Source organism: Vitis vinifera, chromosome 3 (assembly GCF_030704535.1).
Source record: "Vitis vinifera cultivar Pinot Noir 40024 chromosome 3, ASM3070453v1".
Lineage (NCBI taxonomy): Eukaryota > Viridiplantae > Streptophyta > Magnoliopsida > Vitales > Vitaceae > Vitis > Vitis vinifera.
In genome coordinates, this window is record NC_081807.1 from 3032618 (window position 1) to 3053175 (window position 20558).

The 20558-nt window shown below is 35.8% G+C and overlaps 2 protein-coding genes across 4 annotated transcripts; both read left to right on the forward strand.

Annotated features, from left to right (window-relative positions):
* The first annotated feature begins 1848 nt into the window (after nucleotides 1-1848).
* LOC100241833 (histone deacetylase 19) lies at nucleotides 1849-8757 on the forward strand. 3 transcript variants are annotated; one of them, XM_019219038.1, is made up of 9 exons: nucleotides 1849-1979; nucleotides 2816-3363; nucleotides 3904-4344; nucleotides 6120-6350; nucleotides 7141-7211; nucleotides 7294-7351; nucleotides 7773-7844; nucleotides 7941-8074; nucleotides 8399-8757. In XM_019219038.1, exons 2-8 carry the CDS (start codon nucleotides 2836-2838, stop codon nucleotides 8046-8048), a joined length of 1509 nt encoding a protein of 502 aa, XP_019074583.1. In that variant the 5' UTR covers nucleotides 1849-1979; nucleotides 2816-2835; the 3' UTR covers nucleotides 8049-8074; nucleotides 8399-8757. The 3 variants fall into 3 exon arrangements, with proteins under 3 accessions (XP_019074583.1, XP_002283371.1, XP_019074584.1); XM_002283335.4 differs by lacking the exon at nucleotides 8399-8757 and having other exon boundaries at nucleotides 7941-8374; XM_019219039.2 differs by lacking the exon at nucleotides 8399-8757 and having other exon boundaries at nucleotides 1866-1989; nucleotides 7941-8374.
* Nucleotides 8758-11223: 2466 nt separating this feature from the next.
* LOC100264115 (probable cellulose synthase A catalytic subunit 5 [UDP-forming]) lies at nucleotides 11224-20285 on the forward strand. Its single transcript, XM_010647140.3, has 14 exons — nucleotides 11224-11560; nucleotides 11643-11838; nucleotides 11919-12139; nucleotides 12235-12337; nucleotides 12423-12594; nucleotides 13113-13379; nucleotides 13465-13810; nucleotides 14254-14391; nucleotides 14473-14598; nucleotides 14689-14901; nucleotides 14990-15275; nucleotides 17620-17816; nucleotides 18577-18927; nucleotides 19022-20285. Exons 1-14 carry the CDS (start codon nucleotides 11477-11479, stop codon nucleotides 19604-19606), a joined length of 3285 nt encoding a protein of 1094 aa, XP_010645442.1. The 5' UTR covers nucleotides 11224-11476; the 3' UTR covers nucleotides 19607-20285.
* Nucleotides 20286-20558: the final 273 nt, after the last annotated feature.

Sequence of the window (20558 nt, forward strand, 5' to 3'; positions counted from 1 at the left end):
CATGCATATAGAAGGGATGGCTGTTTTAAAATATACATGTTGGAGAAGGTATGGCTTGTCATGATATCATTGTGAATTTCTACAGATTAGAGAAGGTTAGACTTTACAAGTAGGAAAGGCAGCTGAAAATGGTGAGTGTTCAGTCTTAATTTTTTTTTTATTAGGTCTATTTAAATTCTAACGATGTTGTACCTATTTTAAAGAGAATTCATAAAAAGAAATTATAGATTTTTTTTTTTCTCTTTCTCTTTGAATCTTTTTTAGATTTCAAGTTTTCAACACATTGAATTGTTTTTCAACTACTTTCTCTCATCGAAAGCTTGTCATTTAAATACATTAAATCCTTCACTTGCAAATCCTCAAATGCACCCTTTGGAATAATTTCAATTCTTTATTTGTATTGAGTCAGAATTATACTAGGATTGAGAGCATTAAATTCTCATATTCTTATTCAATTTTAAACAATTGAAACTTCAAGTTAATTGAGAATTTGAAAGGATTGTAACGCTCATTGGAATCATGAATCTTAGTGTAAAAGATTGAAGATTTGGGTTGAAGTCATAGATGATGAAACTGCCACTTGGATAAGAAATTGAGAAAAATGAACGTAGGTGTGTTATCGAACTAGTATAAAAGCACTTGTATTTCTCTTTATGCTACTCTTTAATTCCTTATACCATTAATGGCTTGTTTTATTGTTTTAATCATTCACTTTTTGAAAATTTTTTAATCATTCAAATCACCGGTCTCAAGGTAAATGATAAATCTACAATTCGACTAATTTAGTTTTTAAATTAGTGTTCAAAAATGTTTTTATTTAAAATACTTTTAATTAAAGTATTCTTTTAAAAGTTTTATTGAAAGAATCACCTATCAATTGATTTATCTTTTTCTTAAAAATAGTTTTAAAATTTTACTAACACCTAATATTTTTCAAAAACGTTTTTTATACTATAAGTGTTTTTATTAATTCATCCCAAATATTTATATAAATGAAATTACATTGGAATTAAAAAGGCCCAAGTGAAATAAGAAACAACCGGAAGAACTTCAATCCACTAATGAAAAAAAAAAAAAAAAACATGGTTTGTGGAAATTAGGAAGAGAATATATGTATGCCTACATGAATTATGTCATCACATGGCTTAAAAATAGCTTAAATATATAGTAAATAGGTAAAATTAATATCTTTTATTGAACTAATAAGGTTATTGGACTATGATAGCCATAGGTCATTAACTCAAAATATTAGAATGCGTTCCACGCTAATTTTAAAAAGTATTTTTAATTTTTCTAATATTTAAAAGTAAAAAATTTTAAGTATTAAAAAACCTAAAAACGCTTTAAAAAAGAAATGTCAAAATTTGATTAATATATAAATAATACATCATATATACATAATTTATATATTATGAAAATAAAAAATAAGTATAAAATTATATATGTATATATATATCATTAAAATAAAAAATAATTATTAAAAATATTTGAATGACTTGATCTAAATGCAAATCATCCACCTCAAACTTCTTCAAAAAAATAAAATAAGATGTCAAAAAATTGAAAATAATTATTTATACAATATATTTTAAAATAATTTTATTATTTAAAAAAATTTAAAGATTTTTAATATTTTTAATTGCATTACATAACACTCTATTAAAAAAAATCATTTTAAAATACATCAATTTTGTTTATAAAAATAGAAATTGGTTAAAAAAATAATAAAATAAAAATAGAAGGAACACTTTTCAGGGTTTTCACGCGGGCGCTTACTGGACCGCCACGGGTCATTAAAAGTTAGACCGGCGGTTCAGCTCTTCGGCTCTAAGCCTCCAACTTCCGAATAAATAATGAATAATGAGCAGCTGATTTTGGAACCACAACCAGCTTCTGATATTTGATTCGCAGGCACGCAGAGCCGCGGTTCGGGTTTGGGGCCTTGGCGTAGTGTTGGAGTGGTCGGAGTGGCTTCTGAGGTTTGCTCTTGTATTACTTTCTCCTAGTTTTTTATTTTTATTTATTTATTTTTGTAATTTTGAAGTTTGTATTGTTTATAGTTGTGTTCATATGTAATGTAATCGATCCCTTTTTTGGGTTTATTTTAAATTTGTTGATGTGGGTGAGTGTGTGTTGAAAATTTCTTTAATTTCTGTGTGTTTGTTGTTTACTTTCAATGCAGTAGCGATGTTCTTAAGCTTCAAATCTGTATGATTTTATTTTCATGTCATTCCTCCCCTTATGGTTTGTGTTGGATTACGGTGGGATCTGTTCACAAGGAAATTTCTCATTAGGGTTCTTCGAGAAAACGTTTGGAGCTAACATTTATATATATATACAAGAAAAAAGAACTTTGGGGAAGGAGTAGGGGGTGGTTTTGCCCTTTTTCTAGCCCAACTGCTCTTTCTTTCCCATCGTCCTAATTATGATATTTGCAGCATAGCTCAAACTCGGGGATGTTTCTTAAGTGCTTTTTCTGCTGAATTTTTTGTTCAATCTGTAAATGTCTCCGCCTTTGTTTTCAATGTTTAGATATGGGACTTCTATAGCGCATTTGGTATGTGGGAATCGGAATGGAAATAGGATGGGAATGAAGTTATCCCAGTGAGAGTGGGGTTTGGTTTCCAATCAATTTTTTATTCCATATTTCCTTTCTAAAAAACAATCCAATCACATCAATGAATGGGAATGGTATTCCAGCGTTCCAAACATGGCCCTGTCTAAATTTTTTTGTAAATTCTTGGTCTTTTACTTTGTTTTAATGTTGGTCATTTCAGCATATAACCCAAACTTCTTTGTTTTGCTTTAACTTTAGGTGAAAAACATTATTGGCTAATGGATACCGGTGGCAATTCTCTTCCATCTGGAGCTGATGGGGTGAAGAGAAAAGTGTCATATTTCTATGATCCAGAGGTCGGAAATTACTACTATGGGCAGGGTCACCCTATGAAGCCACATAGGATTAGAATGACACATGCTCTCCTAGCCCACTATGGATTGCTTCAACATATGCAGGTTCTGAAGCCGTTTCCTGCCAGAGATAGGGATCTTTGCCGGTTTCATGCAGATGATTACGTATCTTTTCTAAGGGGTATCACCCCTGAAACGCAGCAGGATCAGCTGAGGCAACTAAAGCGTTTTAATGTAGGTGAAGATTGCCCCGTATTTGATGGTCTCTACTCTTTCTGTCAAACTTATGCTGGTGGGTCAGTTGGTGGTGCGGTTAAGCTAAATCATGGTCTCTGTGATATTGCTGTTAACTGGGCTGGTGGACTGCACCATGCTAAGAAGTGTGAGGCTTCTGGATTTTGTTACGTGAATGATATTGTCCTGGCAATCTTGGAGCTTCTTAAACAACATGAGGTTTGTCAAATATTATACCCACTTCTCCTCTGTCATCTAGTTTTGCCATTGTCTTTGTAATATTAATATATCATCGGTGACTGTATGCTTCATGTAAGCATGTTCTGACTGAAATTATCTTCTTGCCTGAGACATTGTTCTTGAAGTCTTGGCCCTTCTTAAACAGCATAAGATTTGCATAAGTTTTTGCATGTTATTGCTCTTTCCCACTGTCATCTACTATTGGCTTGCTTTTGGTAGTATCAACTTATCACTGATGTCTATATGCTTTGTGAGCATGTTCTGACTCAAACATCTTCTTTCCCTTAGACATTATGGTCCTCCAATATGAAAATAATTATGCATCATTCTCATACTGGTGGCAGCTTTGAACAGATCATAGACTGCTCCTTTTACCTATCAAAAAAAAAAAAAAGAAAGACTAATTTAACAAATATATTTGTTTCCTATTACTTTATTCAGTTCTATTTGTCAGATTATTCTACCATTACTTAAGATAATACTTTCTTTTGTTAATTTTATTATTCTCTGCTTTTGCAGCGTGTTTTGTACGTGGATATCGATATCCATCATGGAGATGGTGTGGAGGAGGCTTTCTACACAACTGACAGGGTGATGACTGTTTCATTTCATAAATTTGGTGATTATTTTCCTGGTACAGGGGATATTCGTGATATTGGATTTGGGAAAGGAAAATATTACTCCCTTAACGTTCCATTAGATGATGGGATTGACGACGAGAGCTACCATTTCTTGTTCAAACCAATAATTGGGAAAGTGATGGAGGTTTTTAGGCCTGGTGCTGTGGTTCTTCAGTGTGGTGCTGACTCCTTATCTGGGGACAGGTTAGGATGCTTCAATCTTTCAATCAAAGGCCATGCAGAGTGCGTTCGGTATATGAGATCATTCAATGTGCCACTATTGCTGCTGGGTGGTGGTGGTTATACCATCAGAAATGTTGCTCGTTGCTGGTGCTATGAGGTATAGTGTTTGAACCATCTGTAAGTTATGCTACATTTTTTAATTGTTTTTTTTCCATTGATTATGCATGCCTCTGTGTAGTGTTTCAGCTGCTGCTTGTTTACAAAGTGTAATTGAATGTGGAATTGAAAAGAATGGTTTGTGGGATGCACGTGTTTTGAGTAGTTAGGACTGCTAATCTATCTTCACTCATGGTGTTCACATGACAATACAGAGAGGCTCTTTTTTGTCATTTCTTGAAAGTAGAAGAATGGACTACTTAATGCCCTTAATTTTTTAGTAACATTGTGGGAACACCTGCTACAGTGAGAGTTAGTAATATAGTGCATTTTTATCACTGACAAGTTCGCATTTGAAAACTTCAAAAATAAATAAAATAAAATATGGAGGGGTCTGACCTGATGAAATTACAGTTGTAATAGAATGAAAAAGGGCATTAGTTGGAACTGAAAGCAAAAATATATTCATATAAACAATACTGTTGGTGAAGCGATGGAAGTTGCAGGTTGAAAAACCCTGAAGGAGGAGGGATTCTTATTTAGTAAGTAGTAATTTTCAAGGAAGCATACATATATATTTTGATATAATTTTCCAGGAAGTATGAATGAGACTATTAAGACCACCAATTTGACTGTGAAGTTTTAGTTGTTAGAGATAATGCCAACAATACATATCAAGCTGACTTGGCCTAAAACCTTAACTCCCAACCTTACAGGCAGCTCTTTTGTGGCTAGCATGTGGGCTCAAATCAATAAATAGGTGAAAGACATAGCTGTGAGCTTTTGATTCAATACTTTTGGTGAATCCAGACATTGTTACCATTTGAGACTGTTACTTTGACCGAAAAGTGTCAAATTGGCACTCTTAACTGAGACATACTTAAAGAAATATAGAAATATGGGAGCAGAATCTGAAATGGTAGTTAGTGAGGTCAAGTATATGGTATATGCAAATGACATGAAGGGAGACTAAAGGTTACTTTCTAAAGTTGACAAGTTGTGGTAGAAGAAGTGATTCAACTTGTAGGTTGGCCATTCTAGCACTAGAAGAAAGACTTTAGGTCATTATGATATTCCTACTGAAAAGTGCAAAAGAACAGGACGTGATGAATTGGTTTGATTGGATAGGTTGTCAGATAAGATAAAGAGTATGAAAATGCAAAGACTTGAAGAAATCTTATGGTGCCTTGCCTTCACATGTTCTCTTAGTCACCTTAATTATTGGAGTGGCCGGCTTATGTGTTTTCTTTTCAAATAGAGATCTGAATTTCAGAAGCTCATTTGGGGGAACAGAGTTTGTTTTTATTGACGATAAGTATAAGACTAAGTTTTGGAGAGACTTGGTCATTTAATCTGTCCAGAAGTTTGCTATTTTCAGTTATTTTTGCACATTTTAGTTTCTTTAACAGTTGGTTAAACATCATCATATGTTTATTTTGGAAACTGTTGGTTTTTTCTTTGTACTGCTCATATTTTTATGTGCTCCTAGGATGCCAACTTTAGGCTACATTGCTTGTTGCAATGCTGATTTCTCCATCCCTCAAGCATGGAAGCATGGGTTTGAGCTTTCATTCAGCGACCTCGTGCCAAAATGCTGAAAGTTAGGTCCATAAAGTGAAATTATATCAATTGCCATTTTTGAGCATGTGGTTTGATTCCCATCTAAATCTCTTTGCAGCTTTTGTCAACTCCTCTTCTGACACCAGTATAATTTTTCTTTTGCATTCCCTCTTAACTGACTACTTGATTGCTAATCGGTGGTAACATGTGGGGCAGACGGGTGTTGCCCTTGGGATTGAAGTTGATGACAAGATGCCACAACATGAGTACTATGAGTACTTTGGTCCAGACTATACTCTTCATGTTGCCCCTAGTAACATGGAAAATAAAAATTCACACCAAATACTGGATGAAATAAGGGCTAAGCTTCTTGATAATCTGTCAAAACTTCGACATGCACCCAGCGTCCAGTTTCAAGAGAGACCCCCAGATACCGAGCTCCCAGAGGTGTGTTTCTACCGCTATCATTTTGTTAATATGCATTCATTCCTCTTGCAATCTTCCAGTCCTCAATTTCATTTCAACAAATATAAAAAATATATTTTTTTTTATATTGTAGAATTTGAGATAATGATTTTGTTTTAATTTGTTTTAGTATTATGATACTAATCCTCTCAAAATTCCCCCCCATGAGTGGATGAGTCTCCACATTCTTCTCAATGAGACTTCTGGCATATTTAATACAGCTTTACAGCCAAAAAAAAAAATTTCTGTTTTTGATTTCTTAGGAACCTGCAACTCCTGATTCCAATTCAATCTTAAACAAATATTTTTTTTATAGGAATTTCTTTTTTCTTTTTTCTTTTTTGTCCTGATTGGGACCATTCAATGTTAAACATATATGATGCATATTTACCAATGCAAAACAATTTCGATGCTCTGGAACTAAAGGTGCTCATGCATAGTACCTAATGTGAGAGATGGACAGTTGATCTGTTCTATTATTCAAGGAACTAATGGGTGTTGTATTCAACTTGGGAAACCAGATCATCGGCCATTCACTTGATTCTAACAATGTATATTTTCTTAAATTCAAGCTTGAATGATTATTTCTTCTCTATCCTTGTTTTGTAACATAATATCAACATTACCTTTAGTTATCCCACATGATTTATTTACATGTTTGCTAGTTCTTGTTGATCCAATTTTAAGTTCTGATGCACATTTCATATTTTGGAACTTAATAATATATTTGTGACTTTATTGTTTGTTTTCTAATACTAGTTGATATGTTCAGGCAGATGAAGACCACGATGATGGAGATGAGAGATGGGATCCAGAGTCCGACATGGAAGTTGATGAAGAGCAGTATTTTGTTTCTCCCCTCAATTATCTTTCTCACAGTCCTGTACCTTCAAATTTGTGTTTCACTTGCTTACCTTTTTTGCAGTAAGCCTCTACCAAGCAGAGTAAAGAGAGAAATTGTGGAACCTGAGGCTAAAGATTCGGTATGCCCTGTTTCATATTTGTTTAATAGGGACTAGAATATGTTTCATCATCTTATCTTCTTCATGTTTTTACTTTAGGAGACAATTTATATCAGCACATTTTTCGTTAAATCACCTTATCACTAAATCAATAACCAATCCATCACTATAATTAAGGCCTCCACTGCTACTGCTTCTCATGCTGCTGCTTCAGCTACCAATTTTATCAGTGATTATATCGATAACATTGAATAGTCATGAACATATCTTCAGATGGGTGGCATAGATAAGACCACAATGCTTATATCAACTACATGTTAAAAGAAGTTCTAGCTTTTTCCAACACCTTGCGCTCTCTATGCAAAAGTTTATCTTGAACATCACCTGTAATAATGTCCTCCCCTCATCAATTTCTTTACTTTCATTAATTCTGGCTCTCCAGGACGACAAGAAAGGAGTTGCAGAGCACTCTAGAGGCTTTGATACAGCTGCAGAGGAGACTGCTTGCTCAAAGGTAAAGCGATATAAATAAAAAAATATATATACACATACAATAGACAACCCTTCTTCCTTCATAACTAATAGTTCTTGTTTGAATTGGTGTGTTCAGGCTTCAGATGTGTGTCCTATGCCAATAGATGAACCAAATGTGAAAGTTGAACAAGAGAACTTGAACAAGCCATTTGATCAGCCTGTCCAGATGTACCCAAAGCCATGAACAACTCTACTGCATGAATGGAAAGTGTATGTTATTAACTTTTTTTAATTGTAAAATTTATCCACTTCATTAACCTCACTCCAGACATTTGTATGGATGAAGTAGAAACCCAAAAATTTGGTGTCTTAAAGTGCTGTGCAGAGTTGAAATTATGTATTTATTGGGACCTAGAACAGTTGAAAATTACTAGAGAATGGGTCATTCATATAGTTCAATGGAGCTTTTGGCTTCAACTGGGCTCATTCCCAACGCCCAATAGATGTTGATTACTTGATATTGTAAAACAACTTCATTTCATTTGTGACTAGGCCTTATATTCCTCATCATTTCTGTTGTGTATTTTGGTGAAGTTCTCAAGGTCAAACAACTCAATGTCGGTGGCGAGAAATTGAATCAAATGACAAATGAGATGGGTCCCAGCCAAGCGATGCTGGGCATCTTAATCATTGTAGCTGTGTCCCTTTCTCTCTCCCCTTCACTACCCAGAAGAAATCAAAGATTTTTGCTCCACCCCATTGGAAAAGCTTTCCACTATGGTACGGTGGGCAGTCAGCATCAGTGTTAAGTGAGAGATCAATCATTCTCTCCCAAAGATAAAGAAATAATTAATACATGAATAACCGCAGATTGATGGTATGATTCTTAGCTACGTGACTGGATGTTGTATATATTTTTAAGTAACACTCTGAAATAAATATTTTTTTATAGAGATTGGGGTGGAAACCCAACATCTGAAACGATCAAAACGTGAATACTTGTGTACCTTGGACCAACCAACAAAGGAGATGGTGAATACCCATTACTTTTTTTGATGCTGACACGAGGGCATTCTGGCCCCATTTGGAGGGGTGGCTTGTGGCCTCTGCTTTTGTCTTTTATAGTACCATACCAAGCTTTTCTTTTTCATAATTTATATGCTGGAAAAAGTATGAAAAAATAAAAGGAAATGAAAGAATGAGGGGAGGGAGTGTTTTTCTCTTACTGCAGATCTCTAGTCTCAAGCAAGGAATATAAGGATGGAAGGAAACATCCAGGGCAGAGAGCTTTGTGGTTAAGGGAAAATGATGGGGAAAAGATGAAGAGAGGAGGAGTCTGTCAGAAGACAAACTCATCTCATCTCTGTTCTCCCATGTGATTTCTTCTATGTGTTTGATTGTAGGTTTCAAGTATTCCCTCTTCATGGGCTTATCTTCCACTCCTAAATCCCAACGACCAAATAGTAATAATAATAAAAAAGAAGAAAAAAATGACTAATCATACTGTGAGTCCATTTTCTCATGTGTTTGATCATGAATTGCATGGTTTGACTACGATATTAAAGGGCTACTTTCAGTTCCTATCAATGACAAAATATTATATATGTAGCATAGTCTTATTACTTTATATTTTTACTACATTTAGAAGTATTTTTTTCTAAGGTCCATCGAGCCATTCGATGTGTTCAAATGTCATATCGTAGGTATTTATATCGACTTTGATCTTATTTATTTATATATTTATTTTTTATTCAAATTTGATCATATATATATATATATAAACAATTCATATGGCGTGCATGGCGAAAAATCATATCATTTTTCGTGTTCTAAAATAGTCTAATAGAAGGAAGAGGAAGAGTTGATGGGAGAGGATATGAGGTTAGGGAAATTGATCAAAAAATTTCTGAACCAGACATCTGAGATATCTAGGGTGAGCGTGATAGGATTGGATATGTAGGAAGGAGGAGAAACCAAAGCGGGGCCATGACAGATAAGTGGCGGGGGGCAATAGGCAGCTGTCTCTTCCTCCTCCTCTATACATATTTACTTTCCCTGTTGGTTCCTGTGTGGCGTGCGTGTATCTCTCCCTCCCTCTCTCTCTCTCTCTAGTCAGTATTACTAAATTAATTATGAATTATGTAACGTTGAATAACACAAAAGGGATCTTAATGTAAAGCAAAGGTGGGATGGCCCCTTGTCGAAGCTTTTTCAAAAGATTTTTCCAAATATTTTGGTTGGTGTGAGTTGGGTGAAGAGGATTTAAGTAGTAGTTATGTGAAGGAGACCCACTTCTCCTTGAGCCACATAAAATGTCATGTGCCCTAGTGTCGGTGCTTCCTATGTTTTTGCTTTCTTTTGATCATATCACCATGTGTTACCTTATGCAATGCTAATTAAGCCTCAAATAAACCTCTCTCTCCCAAAAATAAATAAATGAAAACCCAAATAATTGAACGATGATACAAACAAATTCTAGAAAAATCTCGATTGAAGGGAAATATCAGCATCTTAAGATTTTTTTTTTAAAAAAAAATCTTGAAAATTAACTATTAAAAATATAAAATTTTATTTGATTAAAGAGATAAAATAATCTCAAATTTATAAATTGATCTTAAAAAAATAACTCATTTTTTATAAATAAAAAAAAACATTCTTACTTTTTTATAGCAAAAAAACCCTTATCAAAATTTGTTATTTTTTAAGTTTAAACACAAGAAAAATTAAGGTCTATTTGAGAATTATATTTTAAAACAAAGAACAGAACATTATTTCATGTTTTTTAATTTTAAAAATATAAAATAATATATTTTAATTATTTTATATTTTTTCACTTATTTTTTTATGATTGTTTTAAGAAAATAATTATATAAACATGTAAAATAATTAAAAATAAAATATTATATATAAAAATTATTTTAAAAATAAATTAAAAATATTTTAGATTTTCAAATAATTTTTTGTTGTATAAAATAAAAAATAAGTTTTTAAAAACAATTATCAAACAAACCTTTCATTTATGAATTGGGATTATTTTAATCAAGTAATTCTAAATTTATTATATATCTTTTAAATTTTAATATAAATAAAAAATAATATGAAGCTGAAATGGATGATGTATAATGACAGTACATAAATATTTGATTTTTTTTTCTATAGTTGGTTATAAATGGGAAATTGGTTGGAGGGAACCTTTCAAGAAACATTTAAATTGTATTTAATGAGAGAATTATTTTAAAAAAAAAATTGGTTGGGTTTCTATCTCTCTCCTCTTCAGCTGACTGACTGTGGTGGTAACTGCCAAACTGGCAAGTTGAAGTTTGTGACCTAAGCAGTGTTTAGGATGTAATTAGGAAGGATGAAAGAAAGAGAGTGAAAAAAAAGAGTGAATAGTGAGGGATTTGGCGCATTAGTAGTGTCGGCGGAGATGTTGATAAAGGTAGAGAGAGGAGAAAGGAGGTCCATAAGAAAGGTGGAACCGTGGGAGAAGAAGATGAAGATGATGAGAGGCATCACACCATGTGGGTAATGTAGTTTCGAGGTCTGGTGGGTGTTTCGCTTCTGGGTTTTCTCTATCTTTAGACATCGGAAACGGGTATAGTTGGGCTTTAGATTTTTGGGTTTGAAGCGGACTGATTTACTCTCCACCAGATCTCCACCTCCTACTCAGTAATGGAGGCCAGTGCTGGTTTAGTGGCTGGTTCTCACAACCGGAACGAGCTTGTGGTCATCCGTCGTGAGGGAGAAGCTGCCGGTGTATGGGTTTTTCCTTTTTTTTTTTTTTTGGGAATTTGTTCTCCGATTTCAGTGACTAATTTTCTTTTAATGGGTGTTGCAGCGGAAGCCATTGGCGAATCTAAGTGGGCAAACATGCCAGATTTGTGGGGATGATGTTGGACTTACTGCGGAGGGAGAGTTGTTTGTGGCCTGCAATGAGTGCGCATTTCCGATTTGCAGGACTTGTTATGAGTACGAGCGCAGCGAAGGAAACCAGGTCTGCCCTCAGTGCAAGACTCGCTTCAAACGTCTCAAGGGTATCTTTTTTTTCTTCTTCATTCTTTTTTCTTTAATGATTTCTTGAAAACCCACAAATCTAATTGGAGGTGAATCGTAGGATGTGCTAGAGTTGAAGGCGATGAAGAAGAAGATGATGTTGATGACTTGGAGAATGAGTTCAATTTCGTGGGGAGAAGGAGGGATACCCAAGATATGCAGTACATTGCAGAGGGCATGCTTCAGGGCCACATGACTTATGGCCGTGCTGGGGATGCTGACATGCTTCCTCAAGTTGTCAACACCATGCCTACGGTTCCTCTGCTAACCAACGGCCAAATGGTACCTCATCATATCATATGCTCCTCTTCTTTTTAAGTGATGTCATAAAATTGGCCTCCCTGCTCACTCACTCCTCCTGATTGGGTTTGTTGCAGGTTGATGATATTCCTCCTGAGCACCATGCTTTGGTTCCTTCTTTTCTTGGTGGCGGAGGCAAAAGAATCCACCCTCTTCCTTTCTCTGACCCAGCCTTCCCTGGTAACTCTCTTTGTTACACCCTTCCTCCCCTTTAAATTCGAGCACCCATAAGCATTTGGGGTTAATTTTTTTTTTTTAATTGCAGTACAACCTAGGTCCATGGATCCTTCCAAGGACTTGGCTGCTTATGGCTATGGAAGTGTGGCTTGGAAGGAGAGGATGGAAAATTGGAAGCAGAAGCAAGAGAAGCTACAGGTGATGAACGAAAATGGTGGGAAAGATTGGGACAACGATGGGGATGGGCCAGATCTACCCCTGTAAGTACTTGAGAAACTTCAGCTGTCTGATAAATTTTGGGCACAGCTTCTTTTCTGCATTTTGTTGCTCAGCTAGGATATTGCAAATTATGCTGTATGTATTATCATGTTTCGACATAGTCATTCTTATAAGTGGAAGTACTCCAACTCTGTTGATTGTATGATGACTACTGGACTAATTTGTCACTTGTTAGTAAATTGGTTGTAAAGCTTGATCAGTGTTATCAAATCTCTATGCCCAACAACAATTCATGCTGCTGACCTAAGGCTGCATGCTATGGGACAAGTTCATTAAGCCATTCTCATAATTTTTTAGCACAAACTTTGCATGTTAATATGATAGAAATCTATATTGAGTTGATTGTATAGTGAGCAAGGAATGTCAGACTACACTAGTTGATGGCAATTACCAGATTTCTCACTCTCCTTTGCATTTTATTTCATTCCCTGTAGCATTAATTTGAAGAATGAAAATCGGCTTTACACTAAAAATCGGTTCTCCGTGTATGTATGATCAGGATGGATGAGGCAAGGCAACCATTATCAAGGAAGCTACCTGTTCCATCAAGCCAAATTAATCCATATCGAATGATAATTATAATCCGGCTTGTAGTTCTCGGGTTCTTCTTCCATTATCGGGTCATGCATCCTGTAAATGATGCTTATGCACTGTGGCTTGTATCTGTGATCTGTGAGATTTGGTTTGCCATTTCATGGATTCTTGATCAGTTTCCAAAATGGCTCCCAATTGACAGGGAAACTTATCTAGACAGGCTGTCATTGAGGTCAGTGTTTAGCCTACTTCAGTTTCTGTGCATTAATTTCCTGGTAGGTAAATCTGTGTTTAATATCTAATAATGGTATACTCAGGTATGATAAGGAAGGTCAACCTTCTCAACTTTCTTCAGTTGATATATTTGTCAGTACTGTGGATCCTTTAAAAGAGCCGCCTTTGGTTACTGCAAACACGGTGTTGTCCATTCTGGCTGTGGACTACCCAGTTGACAAGGTTTCCTGTTATGTTTCTGATGATGGTGCTGCCATGTTGACATTTGAAGCCTTGTCTGAAACATCCGAATTTGCGAGAAAGTGGGTGCCTTTCTGCAAGAAATTCAACATTGAGCCACGTGCACCAGAGTTTTATTTTGCTCAGAAGATAGATTATCTTCAGGATAAGGTTTTAACTTCATTTGTTAAGGACCGAAGGGCTATGAAGGTATAAACTCCATATCCCACCAAGGTTCTTACTTGGATGCTGATAGGTGTTATTTTCTCTTTTTTGGCCTGAATCTGAATTTGACCAATTGCTGAATTTATAGCCATCTTCAACAACTCTGCTTAATCTCATGAAACTTCAACTAATTTCTCAAGTTATTATTCTTGATGTTCAGTATGACCAAACAGATAGTAACAAAATGGCCAATTTATTAATCATTTTGGCTAGGGTCCTATCAACCCCATATTTTTTAGGGTACCTTTTCTAAATCAATTTGGTTGACGCCAATAATTATTCAATTATTTAATCTATAAAAAAAAAAAAAATCAATTTGGTTGACTCTAGACTGGCTTGTGAATTGTGATACAGTGTGTACCATCTACACTCATTTTGCCTGTCTTCATGGCTTACACTGTAAATCTCTTTTGCATTGTCTTTTACAGAGAGAGTATGAGGAATTTAAAGTTCGGATTAATGCCTTGGTTGCCAAAGCTCAAAAGGTCCCAGAAGAAGGGTGGACAATGCAGGATGGGACGCCTTGGCCAGGAAATAATGTCCGTGATCACCCTGGAATGATTCAGGTATATATTTCTGAGAGTTATTTATGAGATGTCCTGATCTGATCATTCTTGTTCTAAGCATTCTTTTGGGATTTTCTCTAGGTTTTTCTAGGTCAAAGTGGGGGGCATGACACAGAAGGAAATGAATTACCACGCTTAGTCTATGTGTCCAGAGAAAAGAGACCTGGATTTAATCACCACAAGAAGGCTGGTGCCATGAATGCTCTGGTATGTAGCTTGGTAAAATCACATCTATTCTAGGTGTCCTGATAAAGATGTCTGAATTTTATTTCCTGGTGGGCTTATTCTTTAAAACAGGTCCGAGTCTCTGCTGTTCTTACGAATGCACCTTATCTATTGAATTTGGATTGTGATCACTACTTCAACAACAGCAAGGCTCTCAAGGAGGCAATGTGTTTCATGATGGATCCACTGCTGGGAAAGAAAGTGTGCTATGTTCAGTTCCCACAGAGGTTTGATGGGATTGATAGGCATGATCGATATGCTAACCGGAACATTGTATTCTTTGATGTAAGCCTGCAGTTCTCCATATCTTGATGCTAGTTTTGATAGTTTAGAGCTTTTCTATCGATTGACTTGGTCATTTTATATGCACTAGATCAACATGAAAGGCTTGGACGGAATTCAAGGACCCATTTATGTGGGTACTGGGTGTGTCTTTAGAAGACAGGCATTCTATGGTAATGATGCTCCAAAAACAAAGAAGCCTCCAACAAGGACCTGTAACTGCTGGCCAAACTGGTGCTGTTGTGGTTGCTGTTTCTCTGGAAAGAAGAAAAAGAAAACCACAAAGTCCAAGTCTGAGAAGAAGCAGAAGAAGTTTAGGAGATTGGATTCTGGAGCACCTGTATTTGCTTTAGAGGGCATTGAGGAGGGCATTGAAGGTAAAAACTATCCTTTTAAATGATTTTGTTATCATTTTAAGGTCTTTTTTTGAGCTTTGTTTAGGAAAAATGACCTAATTCCTGAAATAGGCTTAGTTTTGTTAAACACAATGGATACTAATTGGATGGCTTCCTGATGGATATATGGTAAGCTGATAAAGAATCTTCATATGGCCTGGTTGGTGATTGCCTAGTTTAAATCTTTCATGAGTTTCCCAGTGATAATTCACTTTTATATTTAATTCTGGGGACAACTCAATGCTTTATTAGAGAGTGTATTCTAGTAAAATTTTAAGAATAATCACTTTTAATGGCAATTATAGTTTGGTTGAGGTCTTAGGCCAGTTACCTTACAAAGAAGCTAAGGAGTTTGTGCTTAGGTTGAAGAGAAATATTTATAAGAAATTATTATATCGATGCAATTGATTTTCCATCTGATAAAATAAGTAAATAAATTACATTCAGAGCATTATAATATAACTTTGACTTTGGTCAATTATCCTATTGGAGACTCTTCTATTTTCATTGTAACCATTGCAATTAGAAAAGAATTGTGTATGTGTTTTTATTTTTATTTTTTCTGTTTTTTTTTTTTCTCATAAGACAACCCTTGAATTTCATTTTATAGACGAAGTCCTGAGGCAAATATCACATGCTGTGATTGTTAGTTTCAAGAATTATAAATAAAGTAATTCTAGGGAATTTATGCTTCCAGTGAGTCATGGCCATTGAAGTCCTGCTCCCTTAGATGCTTTTGAAACATACCCCAAGCTACAACCAATATTAGAATGTTCACCAAAAGCTTTAAGACAAAGGCTGAAAGAGGGGACACTCCCATATGACCTCTCTCTTCATTTGATACATCTATATAGCTATTTTATCAAGCTAAGCATCTACCGAATCTATAACACAATTTATCTCCAAATTTAATGTAATTTCGGGCTGTGTCCTGGTCAAAGTTCAACCCCTCTAACAAATAATATTGGCTGCATATGGAGGCCACATTTGGGGCCTCACAAATATGTCAGGCATGTTTTGATTAGCAAAGTGTAGATGTATGTAGAATATGTCAGGTTCATGGTTTGCAAACAATAGTGGCCTCTTAATAGCCTTGCTCTAACCTATGGCCTTAGAGGAGATTTATAAACAATTGTTTGATATGTTACTTTTCCTAGTTTCAGGATCTTAGTTGGGGACCTTCTATTTGGGGTTCTACTTCCACTCTGGAGCCTTATTCCATCCTTTCTGTACTGTTTATTGACTGAGGAAAACTTATATATAAGAGAGACAAGTGCTAATTTCTAGGACAATCTGGTTAATAAATTATGAAAGGAAACTATACAAAATCGGGAAAGGTAAAATACCAAGTAGGAAAAAAAACTAAAACATAATCAAAGTCAAAATATGCTCCCTTAATTAGGCATGCAATCTGGTAGAATCAGACTCTAAATCAGGCAGTTTACATCAACTTCTTCAGACTGATCATGCTTTTTTACCATGGTGTGTTAAATTCAGGAGCAGTTCCATGATTTCATCACTCTACTAATGGAAATTCCATTGCATTTCAGTAGTTAATCCTAGAATTTGGCTTTGCCTCTTAAAGAGGAGAAAGTATTCATTTACCTTCTTTGTACTACATCAACATGCTGATATGGTACAACAAAGGTATAGCATGCTTTCTCCTTAAAGAGTAAGTCTTAAGTACAATGTTGTAAGGATTGTTTCATGCTTTTTTACATGGTTTATTAGAAGGCAATTTTTCTTGTGCATATTGTAAACAAATAAAATATCGATTAAAATAAGAAAATATCTTATATAATTCTAAAGGCACATCTTAACCTATAGAATTCCTTTCAATGATGGAGCTGGAGCCATTTCTTCAATCAAATGGTAGGCCATTATGTTGTTTCTTACTGACTCAACTGATGAACTTTTTACTATCCCCTGATCTTTCTTTTGTCATGTAGTTCCTTCAACTTAATCAAATAACTCCTTTTAGTTGTGCAATGACTGGTGTAGTTATATTTGACCTGACCACCTTAGCTACCCGTATGTAGAAACATGTATGCACTTCAAACCTGATATTTTTTTTTAGATTTGCTACTCCAGAACTCACTCCATGCTTACCACTGCTATCAGCATCGTAGCATTATTTTACTCAGGAAATTTTTTGGTCTTGAGTATTTATTTAACTGTGGAGAATGCCAATTCGACCATCCTGTTTTAGTAGCATGAATTTTCAAAAAAACCATGATTACTTCAATTTGTTGTTATCACATATTCCTTTTTGCATAATACATTCTATTTGCCTCACTTCTAATTTTATTATTTAACTGTCATATAGGGATTGAGAGTGAGAAGTCAACTATGTTGTCTGAGACGAAATTGGAGAAGAAGTTTGGGCAGTCTCCTGTGTTTGTTGCATCAACTCTTCTTGAGGATGGTGGAACACTGAAAATTGCGAGTCCTGCATCTCTATTAAAGGAAGCTATCCATGTGATTAGCTGTGGTTATGAAGATAAAACGGACTGGGGAAAAGAGGTAACTATGGATATGGCTTGTTTTGCCCCCAAGACATTTCATTTTGGGGATTCTATTTGGTTATTATTTAGTACTGGTAAATTTTATTAAGAAAGAAAGAGTCAGAAAGGGGGCTTAGGATCTAATAAACCCTCAAATTGCTATGAGAAAGTAATGATAGACAGAAATAAAAGGAACAAACATAGACATTGGAACGAATGTGCCCAATCACTATGCAGTGTTCTATGAATTGCTCAAAATAATAAAGCAGCAAGATCCACCAAACCAAGGTTCTTGGCTTTATTCATGGTCATGAAAGCATACTATGTTTCTCCCCCTTAAAAATCTGGTATTTCTCTTTTTAAATTTCCCATCAATGGGAAAAGGACTGAGTTTCCAAATCATGGTGCCTTTAAGACCAAAAGCCTTGATGTGTTTACTCAAATGATTAATCAACAAAGCTGAAAACACCCATGAAAGGTATATAGAGGCAGGGCCCTCTGTATTTTTTGTTTTTTTGGGTCTTTTTTTTCTCTAAAGCACATAGTGCAATAAATAAGGAAAAGACAAACCCCCATCACTAAGCTGCAGAATCATATTAGTCTCCTTTAATGGGGTTTGCCCTAGCAAGGGAGGGAGGGAACTTTTGTGCTTAGCCTCCTGCAATTAGATTCTTGCCATTTTTTCTAGGTTTTGCATTGCTCCCTGTAAGGTTACTGGCTATCTATTTGATCCTGTTTTTCTAGAAATTTCAAAACTAACTTCATTGCCTTTTATTCAGGTGGGTTGGATCTATGGATCTGTTACAGAAGATATCTTGACAGGTTTTAAAATGCATTGCCATGGATGGCGATCCATATACTGCATCCCTGACAGGCCAGCTTTTAAAGGGTCCGCACCCATCAATCTTTCTGATCGTCTGCACCAGGTGCTTCGATGGGCCCTTGGTTCCGTTGAAATTTTCTTGAGCAGGCACTGTCCCCTCTGGTATGGGTATGGTGGTGGTCTGAAATGGTTAGAACGTCTTTCTTACATCAACGCAACTGTATATCCATGGACATCAATTCCATTGGTCGCTTATTGTACCTTACCTGCTGTTTGCTTGCTCACAGGCAAATTCATCACTCCAGAGGTATGAGAATCTAGGCAACTGATTTTTTTCAGAATGCCTCCTTAACTTTATGATACACTTATCCTGACCTTTTCCAAACTTTTTCCTATTGCAGCTAAGCAATGTTGCGAGTTTGTGGTTTTTATCCCTTTTTATCTGTATTTTTGCGACTAGCATCCTGGAAATGAGATGGAGTGGTGTTGGAATTGATGATTGGTGGAGAAATGAGCAGTTTTGGGTCATTGGAGGTGTTTCAGCCCATCTTTTTGCTGTCTTCCAGGGGCTTCTTAAGGTGTTAGCTGGTATTGACACAGATTTCACTGTGACTTCAAAAGCCGGGGATGATGAGGATTTCTCTGAGTTGTATGCATTCAAGTGGACAACATTGCTAATTCCACCTACCACACTTCTGATAATTAACCTGATTGGGGTGGTTGCTGGTGTTTCAAATGCAATTAATAATGGGTACGAGTCCTGGGGACCTCTGTTTGGTAAGCTCTTCTTTGCCTTCTGGGTGATTGTCCATCTCTATCCTTTCCTCAAGGGTCTACTAGGACGGCAGAACAGGACACCCACCATCATCATTGTCTGGTCCATTCTTCTTGCTTCAATCTTCTCCCTTTTGTGGGTCAGGGTTGATCCTTTCTTGGCCAAGTCAGATGGCCCTGTGCTGGAGGAATGCGGGTTAGACTGTCATTAGAACTGTATTTATTCAGCCTTTGGATGCTCATGGTTCAGAATGCTGCGATGCTTTTGGGGGTTTTATTATCAGATATGTTTCAGTCACCACACCTCAGATGACCACGGATGGATTTTCACAAGAGGAAGCTTTTAGAATCTGCATATAAAAGATGTGTGGCATTGTGTTGGCTTTTTTCCTTTTTATCCACTTCAAGTTTGTCTTGCAAATCACCTCTTCAAAGAGGAGGGCATCTGGGACTTGCTACACTGTAAGTTATTGTTTGTGGCAGTCGTCCTCCTAAATTCTTTATTATTTGGACAAAACTGGAGAGTAATGATCCTCAAGCTCATTAGTCATTGCCCCTTACCAATGGGATTAGTCCTACCCTCTTTCAAACGTTCATGTTGATACTGATGCACAGATGACCGGCAACATGTGATCTATTTTAGGTAAATAGTTAAATGCTGTCATATATGAGCGATAGGAGAAGAAACAATCTGGATGGTATTACAGTTGGATGGTGTAAGAGGTCAATGTCCCTTTAGTTTTTGTGTTGGTAATAAGTTTCCCACTGTGTTAAAAACTACTATATTGTATGTCAAAAGGTGGTGGCATCTGTGTTGTTTGAAGTTGAGCCTCTGGAAGTGAATAAAACTGTAAAGGCCCACAAAATTCAATTGGTCTTTTTCTCTTACAAGGCACACGCATGATCATGTTGCTTGTTGGTTATTGTTAATTGGCAGTCCAGTATTTGGAAAATGCATCATATGTTTAAGGATGAATCTGAGTTTGGCATCATGCTTGCCTTACTGCAGTGTCAAAGTCTCGAATTCTTTCCATTGAAATGCCTAACCCATATGTGCATTTTTTCTAAACAGTATGGAATATATTGATGCTACACTTGAATTTGAAATTCTCTTTACATTATCTTTGTGAATAAAGACTTTCATCTTTGTTCTACAGAAAAGGA

Excerpts from the sequence above, each read along its gene's own strand:
- LOC100241833 (XM_019219038.1), top strand. The coding sequence starts at position 2,836 with ATGGATACCGGTGGCAATTCTCTTCCATCTGGAGCTGATGGGGTGAAG. Across the intron at positions 3,364-3,903 it reads AGCTTCTTAAACAACATGAG|CGTGTTTTGTACGTGGATAT; the intron begins GTTTGTCAAATA and ends CTGCTTTTGCAG. Across the intron at positions 6,351-7,140 it reads CAGATACCGAGCTCCCAGAG|GCAGATGAAGACCACGATGA; the intron begins GTGTGTTTCTAC and ends TGATATGTTCAG.
- LOC100264115 (XM_010647140.3), top strand. The coding sequence starts at position 11,477 with ATGGAGGCCAGTGCTGGTTTAGTGGCTGGTTCTCACAACCGGAACGAG. Across the intron at positions 11,839-11,918 it reads TCGCTTCAAACGTCTCAAGG|GATGTGCTAGAGTTGAAGGC; the intron begins GTATCTTTTTTT and ends GGTGAATCGTAG. Across the intron at positions 17,817-18,576 it reads AAACGGACTGGGGAAAAGAG|GTGGGTTGGATCTATGGATC; the intron begins GTAACTATGGAT and ends CCTTTTATTCAG.